The following is a 21,715-nucleotide window of genomic DNA, read 5'->3' as shown; positions in this document are numbered from 1 at the left end:
GGTTGAATTAAAATTCTTTCTGGTATTCTTTGTCGATTTCAGTATTTATATGTATACTAATAACCTCTGCAGTCTCTGTGGTATGGTCAAGCTTTATTGAGAGTTTAATCAGGGTCTCAACTTCCATTAAGTATTACTTACTCTTTTGGCAGATAACCATAATGCACTGACGGTTGCAAGCTTATGGGCACCGGTTTTTATCGTAAGTTTTAATCTCTTCTGATGTGTAAATGCAGATCAGATATTTTCCATTGTTGGTTGATTAATTCTGATCACTGATTATTTTTCTTAAGTAGTAGATTAGGGATGTCTGCACCAAGCTGTGGAATCCTTATGATCTTAAATGCAGTTACCTTAATCACCTATGCTTTGCTTCTTTGGATATTGCTTACTGTGTTGTTTTCATTGAACTTGATTGAAAGACGTTGGCCATATGCTTGTTTATCTCAGATGATACGTTTGAGCATGTACGTTTGTAGTTGGACATGTTTTTAACTTTCAGTTAAGATGCATCTAGTATACACGTCGGCATTTGCTGGGAGCCTGATTGACTTATTTGTTCATAGGGAAGTAATCTTCATCTTAAGAGGATGTTACTGGAAAATCTTAAGAGGGCCAATAGCAATGATCTGAGTTGCCTCGTACACCTTAAGGTTTTTAGATAATGAGATATTCCTCAAGTATGCTTTGTGTTATACTTGTCAGAAGGAAAAGTAGTGCTAGTTTACACTGTAGTTTCGGCATTTATTTGGATTCCTCATTGGTAGTATCTTTATTTTGCTATGAGAACTGGTAAGCGTGCTAATAATGAGAAATATTTGTCCACCTTGGTGAATGCCATGCCCTTGTTTGGGCATGAGGTGCTACTTTTTAGGCTCGAGTGTCAATCCTCAGGTGCTTTTTCACTAATGGTATGTTATAGGTACTTTTCCAATTGTGTTGTGTCTAGTGGACTTTTTGTGAGGTTAGAACTGCATCCTGCAAATGCTGGGTGAAGTTGAGTGTGGTGTTGGGCTTGAGCGCCAATTTGACGCACTATACTTTCATTGGTTATTGATTAGAATTTGTTTCCTCGGATGAATTCTCTGCTTTTGGATATTTCATTCTAATGGCGGGGCTTCCTAACATCAACTTATCCATGATCCTGTGGGGTGATACTTCTAAATGCTTGTGAGCGGATGCACATGCAACTAAATAAGTGACCTGTACTTCCAAAATGTAATTTTCCTCCTCCAGTCGAAATATGTCAAACAAAGATGAGTGCCTGGGCTGGTGCACTCTATGTTGTACCCTTTAAGTCACTTTTCGTTTAGTAATTCACGGAGGTTTCTTGCTTTAACAATGTTTGAGCTGGATTATTGAGGCTTTGTGACATAAACAGCTTGTATGTTGGTCATGTGACTTTTTTGCACTTACGCTTTGGTCACTCCTCTAATTGCCAATTAGCAATCAACCAGATAATGTACTGGTACAGGTGCTTGTGAAGTGTTTTTTGTCAACATCTTATTGTTGTTATTACTAATGCAGGTTTACCTGTTCGATACTCATCTATTTTACACTGTTTTATCGGCTATATGGGGCTTTCTTCTGGGAGCACGAGATCGTCTTGGGGAGGCAAGCTGGTTTTTTATTTTACTTATATATTGTGTCTATAGTTCTCCTTGATAATGGATGTTACCATTCAAATCCTTGGTTTATTGTCTGACAATTTGTGGATGTATTCCAGATGTCAGCCCCTTTCTAACAATATTCTTAACAATGATATCAGATACAATCGTTGGATGCTATGCATAAACGTTTCGAGGAATTTCCCGAGGCTTTTATGGACAGTCTTCATGTGCCTCTTCGAAATAGGTGTCTCCATTTATTTTACCCAATTAAACATTTATGAATGACAAAGTCAATTTGATTCGTATACCTTTTTCTCACTGTGTCCAAATGCCCACCTGTTTTGTAGGGCGTTGCTTCTGTCTTCTGGTCTGGTGAGTTTATTCATTTTCTGTTTGTAATTAATCTGTCACTGATGTCTGACGTTGACACTTGGCCTAATTACTGTCTTAAAGGTGAATGACAGCACAAGTGCTGCATTTGAAATAATTGCAATTAGTATCCTGTTCACTTCGCTAACCATTTTAGTGTACTTTTACTGTATATTTTTATAAGGTATATGCCACTCAATTTCTCCAAGAGGTTTTGGTGAATCATGAATGGTTATTGGGATGTCCATAAACTACCGATTTTCCTGCCGTGTGGAGATCTCACCAAATATTGGACATTTTAATTTGATTTTTACCCCGGCTGCTGCGTCTTCTAATCAATTTCTTACTGCAATAACATTTGTCTTTATATCACATTCTGAAGCTCCTTGTTTGCTTTAGGTGCATCATGTTACTTCTAAAACACAGTTCTCTGATATATTTGTTATTGTCACCAATAAGGTGTTAGCTCAAAGCACATTAAAAAAGTTTCTATTTCTGGATTCTTCTGTCTTATATTTTATGGTTTAACTAAAGATGAAGCACTGATATTATGGTTTCGCATTTTATCTCAACTTATGTGGAGCTTGCCTCCAGGGCTGTGGTTAAATGGTAGGGACGTAGCATGTGAAGAGTGGTTAGGCGTACATTACGAGTTTGAACTTTGTCACGACAAAGCTTGGTATGTAAGTGGGAGCATGGTAGAGGGGTGGCACTCCCATACTCTCCGAGTTTTGAGCATGTGAGCATAATAGGAGTTGGGCCAACTAACTCATAGGGGATTTCTCGGTTATAACAGAAAATGTTTCCTGGTTTTTTGACTGTAACATATTTGTAGTGCTAATTTATTCAAAATCTTATATTTTGTTTTTTAATATTATATTGTTGTAAAAAGCAGGTTTTGGAAAGAAACAAAGCTGATGCTGCTCGATTTGCACCTTTCTGGAATGAAATCATCAAGAATCTGAGGGAAGAAGATTATATTACTAATATGTGAGTGTTTGTTTTTCGTTATTTCACTAACCACATTTTCTTTTGGTACTAGCTAAATTGATATGCTTCGACCTCTCATATGTTTGATGGATTGATTTTCAACCTACAGGGAGATGGAACTGCTTTTGATGCCTAAGAATTCTGGGAGTCTGCCCTTGGTTCAATGGCCGCTTTTCCTATTAGCTAGCAAGGTGGAGCAGTTACAGTGCTGACAGTTCTTTTTGTTTTCTCTTTTTACACAAAATGTAATTTGTGCCCTCTATGTATTGTCATGTTGAAAAGCCACATATCTTTACATTTTTGCTGACTCTGCAGATATTTCTCGCAAAAGATATTGCTGTGGAGAGTAAAGACTCCCAAGATGAGTTATGGGATAGGATTTCAAGGGATGATTACATGCAATACGCGGTTGAAGAGTGCTATTACGCCATCAAGTTTGTTCTTACATCCATATTAGATGATGAAGGAAATGATGAAGGAAAGACGTGGTAAGATGTCATAGCCTTCTGTGTCCGTCTGTTTTGAATGAACTCACATCAAATATCTGTTATTAGAACTATGCATAGTCAGTTATGTTCTTTGCTTTCTTTCTGTACTATGTTAGGGTTGAAAGAGTATATGAGGACATTCGTGGGAGCATAGCTAAAAGGAGTATTAATGTGGATGTTGAACTGAATAAGCTGCCACTGGTGATTCAGAAAGTTACTGCACTGATGGGAATACTGGTACATATTCTTTCAGGCTTCATAACGATTATACTGAAGACACATAGGTTCTCTGCGTCCGTTCGAGCATTTCCTATTTTCTGGTGTCTTTACCATCATTAACACTGACGATAAGATAGTATTGTACTTACCCTAGGAATAAGTTTGAAAATCAGCAATTCATTTTGGTGCTACCTAAGAAGCGGCGCAACTATCTTTTTTTGTTTTGTTGAGAAGGTAACATATTTGTATATTAGAAACACACTACACAAAGGGTGTGTAGTCCCCCATATTTACAAGAACCAAAACAAACTCCTAGTCCTTATTCTTCTCATAAGGATTCTAAAACATCAAAAATAGATTCAGGTTCTTCTAAGACTTCTTGTTTACACCAAAAATAGAACAGGACAAGACATTTCATTTTCAATTTTTGGATGCTACTGGCCTTGTCCTCAAAACATCTGTGATTTCTTTCTTCCCAATTGTCCACCAAATGCAAGCAGGGATCATCCTCCATCTCTCTTTCTCTCCAGAAGAGATACCCTTGTTGTTCCAGCATGCTAGTACCTCCGATCTTCTTCTTGGCATAGTCCATCTGATGCCCCTCAAACTATCATAACCTTTCTCCACAGATTTAGCAAATCTACGAATCTTCCCTTGCACATGCTCTGTGGCCTTCCGAATCTCTGCTGCTCTCGTCAAGTTCTACCTTTCCACACCTGACCCCCCTTCCCCCACACAACGTCCTCTTTCTTTACTGTAGTAAGATAAGTTTTTTGAGTTTCAACACTCCCATTTTCACAGTATGTCTCGTCATACTTGGTGTCCAGCACAGGCATGGGAACCTTTCAGATATAGGTGATGCATATTTTTTCCCCTCCAATTCCATGACGGGAAGCTGCATTGGTCAACACACATTATGTTTCCTCATTGTCTTTCTTATTTCAATTGAGATTGTTGAGAGGATTTCTCTTTCGTTGTCAGTTTTCAAATGTCTGAATGGGTGTTTATCTTTTTCTGCCTTTCTGCTTATGATCTCTTGAATACTTTCACGTAGAAAAAGGAGCATACACCGGAGCTTGAAAGTGGGGCTGTTAAAGCTATTCAAGATCTGTATGATGTTCTGCGACTTGATGTTCTTCGCTTTAATATGAGGTACTTCGGATGACTTATCATTTTTGGGATTATTATACTCTTTGAATGCGGAGCATAATACTATCATATCGTTTTAGAGAACACATTGAGACATGGAACATTTTATCAAAGGCAAGGAATGAAGGCCGGTTGTTCTCAAAATTGAAGTGGCCGAGAGATCCTGAGTTGGTACGCTTGTATCTGGTTTCCTTTCACATTTTGTTCTTAATTTTTTTCGGCACCTGTTTGCTCCTCGTTTTCTGAATTTGGTACATAAAATGCATGAAATATTTGCAGAAGGAACTGATTAAAAGACTCCATTCGCTTCTAACTATTAAAGAATCTGCTGCCACCGTACCTAAGAATCTTGAGGCTAGACGCCGGTTAGAGTTTTTCACCAATTCTCTTTTCATGGATATGCCTGTAACAAAACCTGTCCGTGAGATGTTATCCTTCAGGTATGTTCTATCACATTGCTACTGTTCATTTTACCATCTTCATTGACCTATTCTGTAATAATTTTCTTCTCTTGCAGTGTGTTCACGCCATATTATTCGGAAACTGTTCTTTACAGCATGTCAGAACTCCTAAAGAAAAATGAAGATGGAATTTCTATTCTATTTTACCTTCAGAAAATATATCCAGGTAATCTTTGTTTCTTTGTGCAAAGCGGTAAATAGAAATAGCTGATATTTTGCATCTATGTTGCGTGGAATCTCGAAAATGCTGCTCAGAACAAAAAATGTACTCAGTTAAATGAACATCTGAGCTTTTAAACTGTTATTTTATCTGTCCCATTTTATGTCACACACTTTCCTTTTTAGTCTATCTAAAAAAGATGACACCTTTCTATATTTTAAAACAAATTCACTTTAACTTCTAGTTTTACCCTTAAAGACATAGTTTTATAGCTACAGAAATGTCTATGACATGTCTTAGACCGCAAGTTTCAAAAGTCTTTCTTATTCTTAAGCTCTGTACCTAGATCACGTGATGGTTAGAAAACCAATGCAGAGGTCTGACACCATCATTCGGTGCCCAGTCAGTGTTTTTCAAAGGTGTTAGCAGGGAACACATACTAGGACTAGGCGGTCGAAAATTGCCTTGGGAAGTGGGCAGCGCATATTTCGTGGGGCGCGTGCTCCAACCGTTCGGGCATATGGTAAACCAGGTCAAAATTTGCAAGAAGTAGAAGAATCTGAGTACAATTAGGTTATTTCCATGCCACAACCATGCAAATACTCATACGGAGAAATAAAGCAGAAGTACATGTATTTCGATTAAAATAGAGCTTATGTTCTCATTGTCATATTTCACAAAGCAAAGAGAGCATGTCAACATGGGAGGTAGGTAGCACAGATTCTTTATCTGCATTTTTAATTTGTTGATTTAATTTAGGGACTTCCATAGTTGCTCTGAGCCTAGGTTTTGAACGAGTGAGCGGAAGTTTGGGAAGAAGATGAATTCTTATTAATATTGATGGGAGTGAGTGTTTGCACTTTCTCTTTACTCAACATGTTACCACTCTTTTTCCTTACTTTTTTCCATTTGCACTTTTGAGGGGGTTCAGTGAAAAGGTTATGAAAGACACATCCAATATAGGCTAAAACACCAATTGGTGCCCATCGTGTAGACTAAAGAAGGTACTGGACGATACACTATCTACTTCTAAAAGCGTGTCCCCCGGAGAAACAAATCCTAGATGCTGCTTTGGTGGCAAACGATGTGGTAGATTCAAGGAGGAAAAAAGGAGAGCTCGTTATGACAATTGAATTGGGAGTTCTTGGTTTTTTAATGACAAAGATAAAGTTTCTACAATAGGTGAAGGAAGTGAGTCAATTTCTGTTATTCAAATGTAAGATACTTGGCTCTAGTGAATGGGAGCCATATGTATTCTTTGGTAGCTCGATGAGTTTGAGGCAAGGGGACCGATCTACTTTTGTTGGACGACATGCTTATGTCTTGTGATGCAGATATTTCCTAGTTAATATTCATCAGATAGATCCTTATGTGTTTTCAAACCATGTCAGAACTAGAAATAAATCTCATTAAGTTGTGAGATAATGCCAGTGGATATGGCGGACAGCATTGAAGCATTTTCAACCGCTTATCTCAGCCTGTCTTTAGGGTGCTTTGAATTTGGGCCAAGCTGTCTGGAACAGGTAATCGGAAGTGTTGAGAAAAACTTAGTAGGATGGCGGAAAAAGTTATTTGTCAAAAGGAGGAAAGGATATGCTTATCAAGAGCATACTATCAAGTGTCCCACATATTGCATTTTTTTGTTGCATGCTTCTGGGATTTAGCTCGTGGGACTATATGGAGCTTCACAGTTGGACCGTTGGAAGCCCGTGATGAGTCGAAATAAACGGGGAAGACTTGGGGTGAAAGACCTTAAGAGTGTTGACATAACCAAGGGTAATAGATATGAAAATTTGGTACTTAGAACAGGTTTTATGGAGTGTGATGATCACATAATATTTAGTTGCAAAAACGAGATGGAGGACTAAAAATATTACTATGTTGTAAGCCTTTTACTTTTTGATATACTGCTTGTATACATGTGTTTTTCAAATAAATGAAAATATTATCCTTATGATAAAAAGATAGAAAAGAGTTTTCTTAATAACTTTGTGGACATTCAAATAAAGATAAACATATTGCCGAGTGTGAAATATAGACACTTATGATAATATTAGTGTTTTTCAAATAAATGAAAATATTATCCTTATGATAAAAAGATAGAAAAGAGTTTTCTTAATAACTTTGTGGACATTCAAATAAAGATAAACATATTTCTGAGTGTGAAATATAGACACTTATGATAATATTAGTATTAAAAATTCTAAGTTTTGACATTCTAAAGAAGGTTTCTTTAGACACTAGAAAGAAAAGAGAAGAAAGCTAATTTTTACTGTTGTTTTGCATAAAAAGATGAAAGTGGAAATCTGATGCCTTATTAGTGCCCAAGGTTGGTTAATGGTTATCCTGTTTTTGTTGCTTTTGTTGTTAGTGTCTTAATTAAAACTTGTTCAGCAATGTATTATCTCTATTTATTTTTTCTGTAGTTTTGTTTTCTAAATAAGACTTAATCACTCTTTTGTTATTTTTAAATCTTCCATTTTTTATTTCCCAACTGTTATAGCTGGGAAATCTTTGAGGTCTTACAGTTGTAAGCAAACATCTTCAATTAATATCTACAACTCGATAACTGATTAGGATACATGTTTTCAGAATGTTGTCTTCAGAATGCATTGAAGTGTCAAAACAGAGGAACCTTATAAAAAAAAGTGTCCAAAACAGAGGAAATTTTTCTTTATAGCTTGTATTTGTTTGATTTATCATCTCATTTTCATGAGAAATTACACTTAAAGGTAAGTCTCCTCTTTGTTGTCGTTTCATTAAGAGGAAAAAGAAATTATTTGATGCAGATGAATGGAAAAACTTTCTTGCTCGAATCGGCCGTGATGAGAATGCCTCAGAGACAGAACTTAATGATAACCCAAATGACATTCTTGAACTTAGGTTTTGGGCATCATACCGTGGGCAAACATTGGCCAGAACTGGTACTTCTTAATTCTCTGTTTTCTTTTGAATGTGCAGCATATGCTGTCTCCTTGGATGTTTAATGCTACACTTGACTGCATCATGTACCTGTGAAATTATGTTTAGGGTTACTTACATTAATTGATTCTTCTCCTGTTTTAGGTTTCGAATAGATCATGTGTTTTATCTTTGTTTCTTTGGACGAAAAATATCTAGTCATCATGTGTGTTATCTCCTGGAGAAAGTTGCTTACCTGCTTGTTTTTCTGATGAATTTCTTACCTTTAACACAACCCTTCTGGAGTTTTGCAGTTCGTGGAATGATGTACTACAGGAAAGCGCTAATGCTGCAATCATATTTGGAACGGATGATAACTGGAGGTTTGCTTTCTGAGAACCTAAAACAATGTATGATTTTGTTGATTTTCTCTTTCTTCACCAATTCAAATCTTCTGTACGTTGTTAGATTCTGAAGCAGGAATCCCACCAAATGGAACAACGGATACTCAAGGATTTCACTTGTCTCCTGAATCAAGAGCACAGGCAGATCTGAAATTTACATATGTTGTCACATGCCAGATATATGGAAAACAGAAAGAAGAGCAAAAACCTGAGGCTGCAGATATTGCATTACTAATGCAAAGGTGAATTAATTTATTCATTTGGATTGTAATGAATGTACAGGATAGATTCTGGTCTTAGAATTGACGTCATAACCTCTCCGCTGACTTGGGTTCTACTTTCATGTAGAAATGAGGCTCTCCGAGTTGCTTTCATTGATGAGGTTGAAACTCTTAAAGATGGAAAGGTGAATAAAGAATACATCTCAAAGCTTGTAAAGGCTGACATCAACGGCAAAGATAAGGTGTCATTCTTTTTCTGCTCTAAAATCTGCTTAAGGCGTCCATGTCATTTCCATTACACTTGTTCTATTTACTCTTTAATTTAAATTCGTTCTATGTGTTTTAGCATTATGGGTAGAGCTTAAATGAAGAAACATGGTCAATGAGAATTCATATAGCGGACCCCCACTTTTTTGGTGGTGGTGGTGGTAGTAGTAGTAGTTATTGTTGTTGTTGCTGTTGTTGCTGTTGTTTTGTTGTTGTTGTTGTTGTTTGTGTTTTAGCACGTAATAGTAGTAGTAGTAGGTTTTTTGTTGTTGGTGTTGTTGCTGCTGCTGTTGTTTTGTTGTTGTTGTTGTTCTTTTAACATGTAATATGCGTAATTATAGTACACAAATATGCGACTATCTGTGATTCGAATTTCAGAAAATTAATAAATGGTCACATCAGCTCTTTAGAGAGTGAAGCATTATCTGAACGAAGCTGGGTCTGCTTTTGGTGGTGTTGATTTGTGAGTTCTTTTTGTGTTCAGCTTTTGCTATGTTTGCAATTACCCTAGTTTGTGATAAGGCTGTTGAACATCAACATGGGGAAACAACGCGGATAATGGTTCTATGTTGTTGCAGCTCAAACCAAAGATTTCCCACTTCTATCGGGAAAAGGAAAGAAAATGGTATTGTAAGTTGGGACCTGGGGTTAATTAGTGCTAGATATCTTTTCTTATTGCAACTTGCAAGACCCTAAATGGAGTAAATCCCAGCTTGTGTCTGTCAAGCTCTTAAAAGTATTGTCTTACTAATGAAAAAAAAGTTAAAAGTATTGCCTTATACCTTTTGGACTCAAGTTGTTCCAAATGATAACAAAAGTAGGAGCTAGTTGGAAGTGATGAGCAACTAAGTGGGAGCCAATTGGATGTTCATGCTATTAAATGGTAGTTGCCTGTAGACACCACATAAGCTTACCTCTAGAGTCTTTCATCAGCTTCTGGACCTACCACAAGGATATTGCTTCTTTACCGGTGATTTTGGACCCTAAACCAAACTAGTCCGCATTAGTGGTAGAAGCGACGCAAAATGGATTTGCTGGCATGGTCATTGGCGCTCAAACATTAAAGTAAGTCATAATGTCATATCTTTTTGGACCATGTGGTCTACGATGTTTAGTAAGGCAGAATACCTAAAAGCCTCTTAAACTTGGCACGTATTATTAGTTGCACAGATAAACTATTTGTAGTCTTAGTTACCCCCTTCGGCTTGGTTATTTGATTGCCTTTACCCCATAGATGCTGTCGTGGCAAAGAGAGTGGATACACTCTTTTTTAGGCAGACGGGAGTGAAGAAAATCGAAAACTCAACTTCCTGTTGGGATACTTTCAACAGTTAATTGCCACATAATCATATACAATGCAATTTTACCGGAAATTTGTATTTTCGTAGTTTCTTCTGTAGATGCAATTGTCTATTTGTTCGAACTGTGTATGTTTTCATTTTCCAGCCATATTTGTAAAAAACTTGGCTAGAAGTCCATCATTTTAGCCAAATAAAATTAGCTTTTAGCCAAAATAATGGCGTACTAATTGTGTGTATCTTTTTTCTTTAGATGCAATGACTATTTATTTCAAATGCATTTTTTTGGGCCAAATCAGTAAAAATAACTTGGCTAGAGCTCCATTTTTCTTAGCCAAATAAAAAAAGTTCTGCCAAAATAATGGAGTTCAGCCAAGCTTTCTACTAATTTGACCCGGAAAAAATGATCTAATAAATTAATGAATTTAAAAAGGTAAAAAATTATATTTTATTTAAAAAGATCCCACGTAGCAGGCGCATGTATGTCACTTCCTAAGGTAGGGCGGGTAATTAGGACTCCTCATAGTTTAGATGTGCAACTTACAGTTCCAAGTTTAGGGGCTAAAGCTATCAAATATCCAAGTGCAGGGTGTAAGTAGGACTCCTCATAGTTTAGGTGTGCAACTAATAATCCCTGCCAATTTTTATTTTTCTTTTTTTTTTTGTTGGGGGGTGGGGGATTAGGTAATTCTGCCTTTAGTAAGTATTCCTTTACCGGTAAGGCCCAGGGGCATTGTAAGAATTTGCTACAGCTGTTACCTGTCTTCGTTATTTCTGGTAATAACACAACAAAAGTAAGATGAGAGGTGCTATTTTCTGATTGGTCTTTTCCTCTTTTTCTGCAGCAATCTTATCTAGAGTAATATAATATACTGAATTTATATTGATAAGATATGATTTTCAGTGATTTAACTTTTTGCCTTGTAGATTCAAAATAGTAATGCTTCTACGTGCTTTTTTCTCTACATGATTGCAGGAAATCTACTCAATTAAACTGCCTGGAAATCCTAAACTTGGTGAAGGAAAACCGGAAAATCAAAATCATGCAATTATCTTTACACGTGGAAATGCAGTGCAAACAATTGACATGAATCAGGTAGCCAAGTATCTAATTTTTTGTTGACTGTGTTAGTCTGTGCTCTATCCCTTGTGTATAGAACAACATGCGAAGTGGATTTCCCTTTTTGAGTTCCTTTAGCGTCCAATAGATAGTAGACAAAATCTGCATCAATAACTAGGTGATACTTTGGGATCAGGTTGAAGAAAAATCTACAGTAGTATGTATGCTGGTGAAATAAAGTGTGAATTCTTTTTTGTTTTTTTAATAACAACAACTATGCCTCTGTTCCAAGCAATTTGCCAACTCCAGTTTGATAAGGTAAAGTAATTTTATTGATTGTGGGAGTAAAACAGCTCAGGTATACAAGAAGTACTCCAAAAAATAGAGAATCTACACCAACACATGATTCTCCACAAAAGAACCAATCATCTATACAAGTGGGAACCTCGTAGGTGCACCAAAAAGAAATTTAAAACACGAGGTTATTCCTCAATTGTACAATGTCATTTTCGACCCCTTCGAATGCTCTCCTATTCTTCCATTCCAAATTACCCACATGAGGGCTGGAGGCACAACATCCATGCGATGGAACCATCAGCAGCGTCCCAAAGGGTGTTCCTTTGAAGTCTCTCTAGTTTGTCCGTTACAATCACCGGTGCCTGCATTTAGTGACATGCAATATAAAGGAAAGCTTGAAAGTGTACTCTTGATGAGTACTTCCTTCCCCCGTATTAACAAGTACCGCTTTTGGTAACCTGCTAATCTCTTGTCAACTCTTTCAATCACCGAATTCCACATTGCAAGATCCTTGTTTGAAGCACCCGACGGCAAACCCAAGGTAAGTAGTAGGCAGAACACCTACCTTAAAGCTTAATACCTGTGGAAGGGTGTCAAAGTTATCCACCTCTTCCACTTGGTATGGTCTCACATTTCCTGAGGCTAATATTCTAACATGATACAAATTGGAACCAATTCAGAACCTCTCTCAAGTATGTCAGCTGGGATTTGTGAGTATCATTTGCAAACAATAAATGCGTGACCTTCACATTACTCTGTTGCCCAATCAGTGCCGTGAAACCCATCAAGAAACCTCAAGTCACTGCTCTATCCGTCATTTTGCTCAGCTCTTCCATCACCAATATAAATAACATGGAGGATAGCGGACCCCCTTGTCTCAATCCCCTTGGGCTGCTGAGGAAACCATAAGGACTTCCATTTACCAAGATAGAGAACCTGACCGTCGTGATACAAAATCTGATCCATATCCTATGCTCCCCCGCAAATCCCATCTTCTTCATGATAGAATAAAAAAAAACCCATATCAAATGTGAAGTTTTTCTAGTAGTTCTACAGAGAATAATCATTTTAGCAGTACTTTGAAGTGGATAGTTTGGCCCTTTGTCATCATCTGGGAACCATCTAATTTTCTAACTTTCTTTTTCTTTTTAATATACATAATTCTTACCCATTTTCAAAGGTAAGGAGAGGTCTAAGCAACAATGATTTCATCCTAGGCAGGATAGACATCATACATGCTGGGCAATCTTTTATGCTTTTACAGATAAATTCTAGAATTCCTGGGTGATTTTGCTACATGATAGTCTAGGTGAAATGGAAGAATTTGCGGGGCTCCCTTTTTTTTGAGATGCCCAATCTTAAGTCAAATCATTGCATGGGCCTGGTGAAATGGAAGTAGATTAGGAAAGGGAAGGGCGCATTTCATGAGCTGGTGAAATTGAAGTGGATTTAGGAAGGGGAAGTGCCTGCTGTACTTGTGTATCTCTTTTTCAAAGATAATATCTTTGTCAGTTTCATTGTCATTAGGCTTTCGTTCATACCTTGCTTACCTCGACCTATCTCTATGTATTTGTCAAACATAGGATAACTATTTTGAAGAGGCTCTGAAGGTGAGAAATCTTCTTGAGGAGTTCTTCCTTAATCATGGCATTCATCCCGCTACAATTCTTGGTGTTAGGGAGCATGTGTTTACTGGCAGGTGATTTTGGATCTAATGATATATTTCTTGTCATTGTATCTCCTGACAGTCATCTGATATGGTTTTTTGTGTTTCAGTGTTTCTTCGTTGGCATCCTTCATGTCTAACCAAGAAGCAAGCTTTGTGACTATGGGCCAGCGTGTTCTGGCAAATCCTTTGAAGTGAGTGCATGTTCATTACTTTGATATTTATATTGCACCAGGAAGTCAGTTTATGACAGGTTGTAAAATTCGTCAGAGTTCGTATGCACTATGGACATCCAGATGTCTTTGACAGAATTTTCCATATTACTCGAGGTGGTATCAGCAAAGCCTCGCGTGTGATTAATATCAGTGAAGACATCTATGCAGGTAATGGTTTGCTGCCAAGCACTCCACCAGCATGCACATTGTGCTCTCCATTTTACATCTATTTAGTTGGAAGCTTGCTCATATACGATGATGTCCCCTAGATTAATAATATTACCATAGGTTCATATGATTTCTCTGCCCAGCTAGCATATTTGTTCCCAGCTTGTGTCTTCTCCAATTTTGATTGCAACCTAGTTCTTTTGGTTCATTTCTCTTAAATCTTCAACCAGTTAACCGACATGAAAAAGTTAGTGACCTGATATTCTGCTGCTTGTATAATTAATCAGTGTCCTCGTTATGAGTTTTACTGTGTCATGACTAGTGAGTAGTATTTTGTTTGACCAAGCTTTTGTAAAACTAGAAGTGCTTATTTTTACGAAAAGAAGTATTTAATTCGAATAGTTAAGGTGCTTGACCAAGTTTCCGAAAAGAAATAAGTTCTTTTGAGTAGCGGCAGAAGTTTTTTTTTCATTTGCTGCGGGGAAGAAACTGAAAAATGTAGCTTCTTCTTGAAAGCATAAGCAGAAGCTGGAGAAGTTCTTTTTAGGGAAAAGGGTCAAATTTGTCCCTCTACTATAAGAAAAGGATCAAGTTTACGCTCTGTTATACTATCAGTCTAAAAATACCCTTAACGTTACACAAGTGGCTCATCCGTTAGAGCTGTCCAAGGTGGACATCCAATCCCATGTGGCACCGACATCTTGGTGAGGTGAACACCATGTGGCAGCCACCTCATCACCCAAACCCATTTTACCTTCTCATCTTCATTTCTTCTTCCACCATTAGCACCTGCTCCCTCTCTACCACCACCTCTCCACCATCAATACGTGATTTTTGAGGAATAAAAAAATTTATCTTAGAAATCAGCCCAGTAATGAATTTCTTTGCAAAGTTTCATGAGGGTCTGCGATGATTTACACTTCCTCAAGCAAATTACGAAAGATTGAAACTACAATTGTAAGCCTATGGAGAAGCAAATATTACGCCTTATTTTTTGTGGAGCTTGATGGGTGCGGAAGGAATGAAGCGTACTATGATTAAGCTTCTTTTGGTGCTAAAGATGGATTATTGGCCTTATTATCTTGAATAGATAGATCCTGGATTTGATATGGCAGTCATGATCCCCTCATCTTCGGGATTCTTTTTTCTTCTCCCATAGTCTAAGAAGGTCTCATTCAACTGGATTAACGCATAACCACTTGATCAATTGGTTACGCCGAATCCTGATAATCACCTTGTATGTGCTACTTTTGAATCTTGAAGCAAATAATTCTTTACTGTGGTAATGCTGCAGAAATTACTCTGGCCAAGTTTTGGTGGGAGTAGAAATGGGTTGGGGTGATGAGGTGTCAGTGCCACGTGGTGTCCGCCTCACCAAGGTGTCAGTGCCACGTGGGATTGAGCGTCCACCTTGGACAGCTTTAACGGAGGAGGGATATATTTGAGCCACTTGTGTAACGTTAGGGGTATTTTCTGACCAATAGTATAACAGAGGGTAAATTTGATCATTTTTGTAGTAGAGGGGCAAATATGACCCTTTTCCATATAAAACTTCCAAGGCGAAAATATGCTTACCAAAAATTTATATTTATCAAGCTTTCTCATAGTGCAGACAAAGAATTATGCATTGTTGACAATACATCTTTGGCCAAAGACTGATAAACCTGCTCTCTCTCTCTCTCTCTCTCTCTCTCTCTCTCTCTCTCTCTCTCTCTCTCTCTCTCTCTCTCTCGTGGTTTTTTCTTTACATTGTAAACATGAACTTAAGAATCTTACTTAAAATCTCTCATAATAAATATTTAAAATCATTAATATATTTAAATTATGATAATTTTAAGTATATCTTTACATGCCTTTTTATATAGTTTGGCGCTCAAAAGCACTATTTTGAAAGATTGGCCAAACACAAGCCGTTTTATACTATTAACAAAAGCGCTTCTCAAATGATATGGGTAAGCATAAATTGCAACCCGAAAGTCCTTTTTTTTTCCCCAAAAACTCCGTTTGAAAAAAAGTACTCAGAATAAGTAGATTTTGGAACCTTGGGCAAGCATGCTCGTAGTACTCAATTTTTCAAGTATAAATGCAGGGTTTGGCTCAACTCTACGGCAGGGAAATATTACTCACCATGAATATATTCAGGTAAATTTTTGCCAGCCGTTCTGTGTTTGAATGTATATATGATGGCAGTGCCTAAACTAAGATCATACAGGTCGGCAAGGGACGAGATGTCGGTCTCAACCAGATTGCATTATTTGAAGGCAAAGTTGCTGGTGGTAATGGTGAACAAGTTCTCAGTAGAGATGTTTACAGGCTCGGCCAGCTCTTTGATTTCTTTAGAATGTTATCATTCTACTTTACAACTGTCGGATTCTACTTCTGCACAATGGTATAATTTCACATTTTAAATGCTATCCCTTGTGTTAGTTGTGATCTCCTTAGGCTTTAGCTATAATATGGGTTGTGCTTTGTATGCTTATTGTAGCTTTCAACTGCCAGGTATATGGTGATATTTCTGACAGATCCTTTTAAACTTTTGTGCAGTTGACAGTGCTAAGTGTTTATGCTTTTCTCTATGGCAAGGCATATCTGGTAAATACTGAGACAATTTTTTGCTTTTGGGTACTGTGGGTATCAGTTATAACTCCAGATGCTTAAGCTATTACAGATAGGGTGTACAGTTTCAAAGTAAGTTAGGATTGCTCATTTAGTTGACCTATTTCTTTGCACCAGTGTTATTCTCATGGTGCAGTTAGCATTTCGATAATTCTATGAGCAAGCAAACTTCTGCTTCCAAATTGTGGATTCTGTGGAAAGATTCTGCACGGGACTCGCAATTCAGTTTCCATTCACACCTTTTTGATTTGTCAATGTTATTCTTTGCGTGCTGTTTGTCAGACTATTCAAGAACTATATGTAATATTCATGGCCTGCCTCTTTTTGAATATCTGCAATTTTTTTTCAGGCGTTATCTGGTGTTGGTGCCACTATTGCGGATAGAGCTGATATATCAGACAATGATGCACTCAGTGCTGCTCTCAATGCACAATTTCTTTTTCAGATTGGTGTCTTTACAGCGGTTCCTATGATTCTGGGTTTCATTCTGGAACAAGGTTTCCTAAGGGTATGTTTCTTAGGTCCTTCTCATAGTTTGATCTGTTATGCTAAAGAAGTTCTATTCTTTTACCAAACATGATTGACTAATAATTGAGCAATTACTTGAATTGCTTACAAAATCTTAATTGAGCGTCCAATGAGTATGTTTTTCTTATCCTTGAGAAATGATGCTTATATTTTTGCCTTTTGAGCTTCTTCTCAATCTTTTGGAAATAATTTCTCTGTTTTCTGCACCTACTTTACCTTCCTAGCTTTAGATTGTAGTATCTTTCGTGTTAGCAATCCTCACAAAAGATATACAGTTTGGACAACTTTTGAAAAAAATTATTTTGAAAAAGAAGTTTGTGCGGAAAAAGAATGTGTTTTGTTAGCTGTATTACTTTTGAAGATCTCTATGTGTTCCGTGAGTGGAAAATACTTGTTCTTTGAAGAAACACTGTCAAACCATTTCTTCACATAACTGTTTTTTTCCAAACAAACTTCTTGAAGATCTAAACAGACAATGTCTCATGCTCTATGTTGCCCGGACTCTCCAAAATGCTGCCGCACTCGTGCCGGATCCTTAAAAAAAAACTATTTTTGGAGGATCCGACACCCACCCAGATACATTGTTGAAGAGTCCGAGCAACATAGCTCATGCTAAAACTTTTTGCAATAGCTCCAAAAAAATTCCTGGAGAACGCCACTGATCTCTATGGAGAACTCATCAAATGCTTTGCTACTTTATTTTTTGGGTGGTCTTTCACATTTCAAATCTAGTGCTTTTTTTTTTTATGGTGCATAACCTTCTTGTTTGGCCTCTAACTGCCTGTCTATTCTCTGCTTTGACTGACATCATTCTTGTCGCTGCAGGCTGTTGTTAGTTTTGTCACTATGCAGTTTCAGCTTTGCACTGTCTTCTTCACATTCTCTCTGGGCACTAGGACACATTACTTTGGTCGGACTATCCTCCATGGTGGTGCAAAAGTAGGTCCATCTCCTCCTCGCTACTCAAATATTCTTATATCTTGGCATAGAACTAATCAGAAAATCTTTTTCTTAACAGTATCATGCAACTGGTAGGGGGTTTGTCGTTAAACACATCAAGTTTACTGAGAATTACAGGCTCTACTCCCGCAGTCATTTCGTAAAGGGGTCTCTCTCTCTCTCTCTGTGTGTGTTTGTGTGTGTGTGTTTGTGTGTGTGTGTGTGTGTGTTTGTGTGTGTGTGTTTGTGTGTGTCAGTGTGAATGCATGCACACGCATGTGCGCACATCAATGTGGTCATTTTGTCATAGCTCTTTTCTGTTCTTGTGGGAATATCAAATAGTTTACCAATCTTTGACCTTCTTCAGCATGGAAATTGTGCTTCTGTTGGTGGTTTATGCTGCTTATGGCTACAACGATGGTGCTTTATCCTACATACTTCTCACTGTTAGCAGTTGGTTCTTAGCTGTTTCTTGGCTTTTTGCTCCATATTTGTTTAATCCAGCGGGATTTGAATGGCAGAAGTAAGTAATGCTTTATTATGTTTGGAAGTTCATATTTTTTACTTGTTTCTTGTCATCATTCTTGTGTTCCTCTATAGGACAGTGGAAGACTTCCGTGACTGGACCAACTGGCTCCTTTATAGAGGTGGAATTGGTGTTAAAGGGGAAGAAAGTTGGGAAGCCTGGTGGGATGAGGAACTGGTATGAGCTCTACTTTGATAAGAATGTGGTTATTGACCTTCACTATTGATCTCCATCAGTTTACTAATGAGAAATAAAAGAAGGGGTAATCAATTCTCTGAGCCTGAGAAATTGTGTGGTTTTGTGCTAAACTACTGACATAGATGCTTTAAAATGGGTCGTCACCTCATATGTCAAGTTCCTCTTGGTGTTGAATTCAACTGATGAGTCAATTTCGCTGTCATAACATCTTTTCTAGTTCATCCCAAAAGTTACAAAATGCTAGTGCTTTCTACACTTTGTATTGGTTTATTATGAATTGGTGAAAATGTAAGGGTACACAACAGATTATAAGAAGTTCAAAGGGGTGGAGTTTTGTCGTTACTCTTCTTTTTCATTTTATATTTTTTGCTTTTATTACTTACCGAAAAACTTACTTACAGTGGATTGATTTACTCCCTCTTTGTGATCATATTTATGTGTGCCTTTCTTGCTTTTAGCCCTGCATATGGATTATCCGAATTAGATGTTGGGATGCTTATAATGTATAAGCGTATTGTATATCTACTCGAGACATGTGAGCTAAGCTACACTTTTCTGAATTAGTTACTATAAGCAGGTTTTATATATTGTTTATGTGAATTCTCCTTTATAATTTCTTCGATATGAGATGAGTGCATTAACTATGCTTCTTTCCTTAACTGTTGATGTGTAGCTGCTTTAGAGTCTATTGACAATTCCTGATTTCACTTATATTCTTCTAAAAGAATTTGACGTCACCTTTGTGTTGTTTGACAGGCTCATATTCGAACCTTTGGAGGGAGGGTGATGGAGACCATTCTTAGCTTACGATTTTTTATATTCCAATATGGCATTGTCTACAAGTTAGATGTCCAGGGAACAAATACATCTTTAACGGTACTATTGTTACTCTTTATCTAACTTTTCTCCTTTCTTTGCTACACTTTTTTTTTTGAGAAGGTAAAGTGTCCAGTATATTCAAAAAATCATCAGCACAAACTTTGTGCTGGAAGCCAAAATAGGCAATTACAATATGGAAAAGCAAAAATATAGTCCTTGTTCTTCTTACAAGGAACTCAAAACATCTAGGATTGAATCAGGATCCTCTACATATTCTGATTTACACCAAAAACAAAAAAGAAGAATACACTTCATATTAATCTTTTGTAGAGATTTGGTTTTATCTTCAAAGCATCTCAGGTTCCTTCCTTTCCAAATTGTCCATCAAATAGTTGCTGGGACAATTTTCCTTCTGTTTTTGTCTGTGGTAAAGTCTGTCTCTGTGTTCCAGCATAATAAAAGCTCAGAGGTTCTCCCTGGGATTACCCATCTAGCACCTCTGAGATTGATGAACAAATACCATAATTGGCTGGTCACTCTACAATGAAGAAACAGATAGCTGATTGTTTCAGCATCATTCCCACACAAACAACATCTTGAAACAATTGTTATACTCCTCTTTCTTAGATTATCCTGAGTGAGGACAGCCTCCCTAATTATTACCAACCAGGTAAAACATGCCACTTTATAAACACTTTTACTTTCCATATGTGTTTCCAAGGCCATAAACTGAGTTGAGATCCCTCCCGGTTCAAATCTTTGTATGCTGAGCTGACTGAATACATCCCATTACTATGTTTTTGCCATCTGAGTGTATCTTCACCCTCCTGTAGTCCACTACATTTGCTATACATTTCCTGTTAATATTGTTCCATATCTGTCTTAATTTGGTCTTAAAAGACTCGATAAATGATGTTGTCTTTTGGGGGCCATCTTTTGAAGCCTACGTGCCTGGTTTTCATCAAATTGTTAAACGTTCAGTATGCACAGGTAAAATTTGCATCTACCACGTGCTTGAAGAACCCATGTCAGTTAACCGAAGTTTCTATGCATGAACTTTGATGTTGTGAGGAAACAGGTTTTTCTACCACTCAATTGGTGATGAGTGAACAAAGTTCATTGTTAGGACTTACAATCTTAAGCACAAGATGCGTATCTAATGAAGTATATAGATTCATCTGTGAACCACATACAGTTGATTCGAGGTCGTAGTAGTGAGGTATTCTGAGCTGGAGAAAACTTGGTTCTTGACGTTACCCTCTGCCACGTTTGCTCTCGGTGTTCTGTCTTCATGTACAATCAATTTTGATATGACAAGTATTAACTGTCTATTGAGTGATGGCTGACTGCTGGTCCTTTTGTCTTTATTGTTTCTCAGGTGTATGGTTTTTCATGGATTGCGTTTGCTGTCATCTTAGTCCTCTTCAAGGTTTGAACCAAGTTTTTAATCTGTTTTAGTTTCTAAAAATGAGTTTGAGGATATTCAAATGAGATCTATTATTTTGGGATGCCACAGGTGTTCACTTTCAGCCAGAAAATATCAGTTAATTTTCAGTTGCTGCTGCGTTTCATCCAAGGCCTATCGTTTTTGCTTGCCGTTGCTGGTTTAGCAGCTGCGATTGTAGTTACCGATCTTACTGTCACAGATGTTTTCGCATGCATCTTAGCATTCATACCTACTGGCTGGGGAATTCTCTCGGTAGGTCTTCTTTTGCTCCACTATATTGATGACAGTTTGCGCGCATGTTTGTTAGAGAGAGGGAAATCACTGATAATAGAATTTCATCTCTTACTGTCAAATAAGCAAACAAATTTCAAAATCTAATGCCCCACATCAGTAGTAACTTGCCCTTGGTTTCAGTTGCATCATTTATACAATTAGTACCGGTCAAGAGCATAGTGTGGTATATTTGTGTGTTTGTCAAAGTGTAGGGCATAGTACTTTCATTTTCTTGGTGGGAGTTTTTAGAAACAGCCTCTCTATCTTAAGGGTAAGGTCTGCGTACACATTACCCTCCCCAGACCCCACTTGTGGGATTGCACTGGGTTCGTTGTTGTTGTTATCTTGGTGGGAGTTTCCCAATGGCTTTTGTTAATGCTTTTGCTGTAGTTTCATCCTTGGGATTTCCCATCACTCCCCCCCAAC

General features: G+C 37.5%; 1 protein-coding gene across 1 annotated transcript in view; it reads left to right on the top strand.

Annotated features, from left to right (window-relative positions):
* LOC109223416 (callose synthase 9) overlaps positions 1–21,715 on the top strand; it is a 42,941-nt gene that overhangs the window by 20,437 nt on the left and 789 nt on the right. Inside the window, exons 21-51 of the mRNA XM_019387717.1 lie at positions 153–202; positions 1,528–1,614; positions 1,769–1,854; positions 1,958–1,982; positions 2,875–2,969; positions 3,079–3,160; positions 3,285–3,457; positions 3,574–3,694; positions 4,731–4,828; positions 4,906–4,996; positions 5,105–5,265; positions 5,343–5,452; positions 8,236–8,370; positions 8,662–8,730; positions 8,816–8,993; positions 9,100–9,214; positions 11,514–11,633; positions 13,478–13,593; positions 13,671–13,754; positions 13,831–13,943; positions 16,033–16,085; positions 16,156–16,332; positions 16,488–16,535; positions 16,909–17,067; positions 17,913–18,026; positions 18,106–18,194; positions 18,394–18,549; positions 18,627–18,729; positions 19,507–19,626; positions 20,948–20,998; positions 21,086–21,268. Coding sequence (XP_019243262.1) covers positions 153–202; positions 1,528–1,614; positions 1,769–1,854; positions 1,958–1,982; positions 2,875–2,969; positions 3,079–3,160; positions 3,285–3,457; positions 3,574–3,694; positions 4,731–4,828; positions 4,906–4,996; positions 5,105–5,265; positions 5,343–5,452; positions 8,236–8,370; positions 8,662–8,730; positions 8,816–8,993; positions 9,100–9,214; positions 11,514–11,633; positions 13,478–13,593; positions 13,671–13,754; positions 13,831–13,943; positions 16,033–16,085; positions 16,156–16,332; positions 16,488–16,535; positions 16,909–17,067; positions 17,913–18,026; positions 18,106–18,194; positions 18,394–18,549; positions 18,627–18,729; positions 19,507–19,626; positions 20,948–20,998; positions 21,086–21,268 — 3,362 coding nt within the window. The remainder of the gene's footprint in view (positions 1–152; positions 203–1,527; positions 1,615–1,768; positions 1,855–1,957; positions 1,983–2,874; positions 2,970–3,078; positions 3,161–3,284; positions 3,458–3,573; positions 3,695–4,730; positions 4,829–4,905; positions 4,997–5,104; positions 5,266–5,342; positions 5,453–8,235; positions 8,371–8,661; positions 8,731–8,815; positions 8,994–9,099; positions 9,215–11,513; positions 11,634–13,477; positions 13,594–13,670; positions 13,755–13,830; positions 13,944–16,032; positions 16,086–16,155; positions 16,333–16,487; positions 16,536–16,908; positions 17,068–17,912; positions 18,027–18,105; positions 18,195–18,393; positions 18,550–18,626; positions 18,730–19,506; positions 19,627–20,947; positions 20,999–21,085; positions 21,269–21,715) is intronic.

This window comes from Nicotiana attenuata, chromosome 3, assembly GCF_001879085.1.
Source record: "Nicotiana attenuata strain UT chromosome 3, NIATTr2, whole genome shotgun sequence".
Classification (NCBI taxonomy): Eukaryota; Viridiplantae; Streptophyta; class Magnoliopsida; order Solanales; family Solanaceae; genus Nicotiana; species Nicotiana attenuata.
This window is presented reverse-complemented; position numbering and strand designations above follow the sequence as displayed.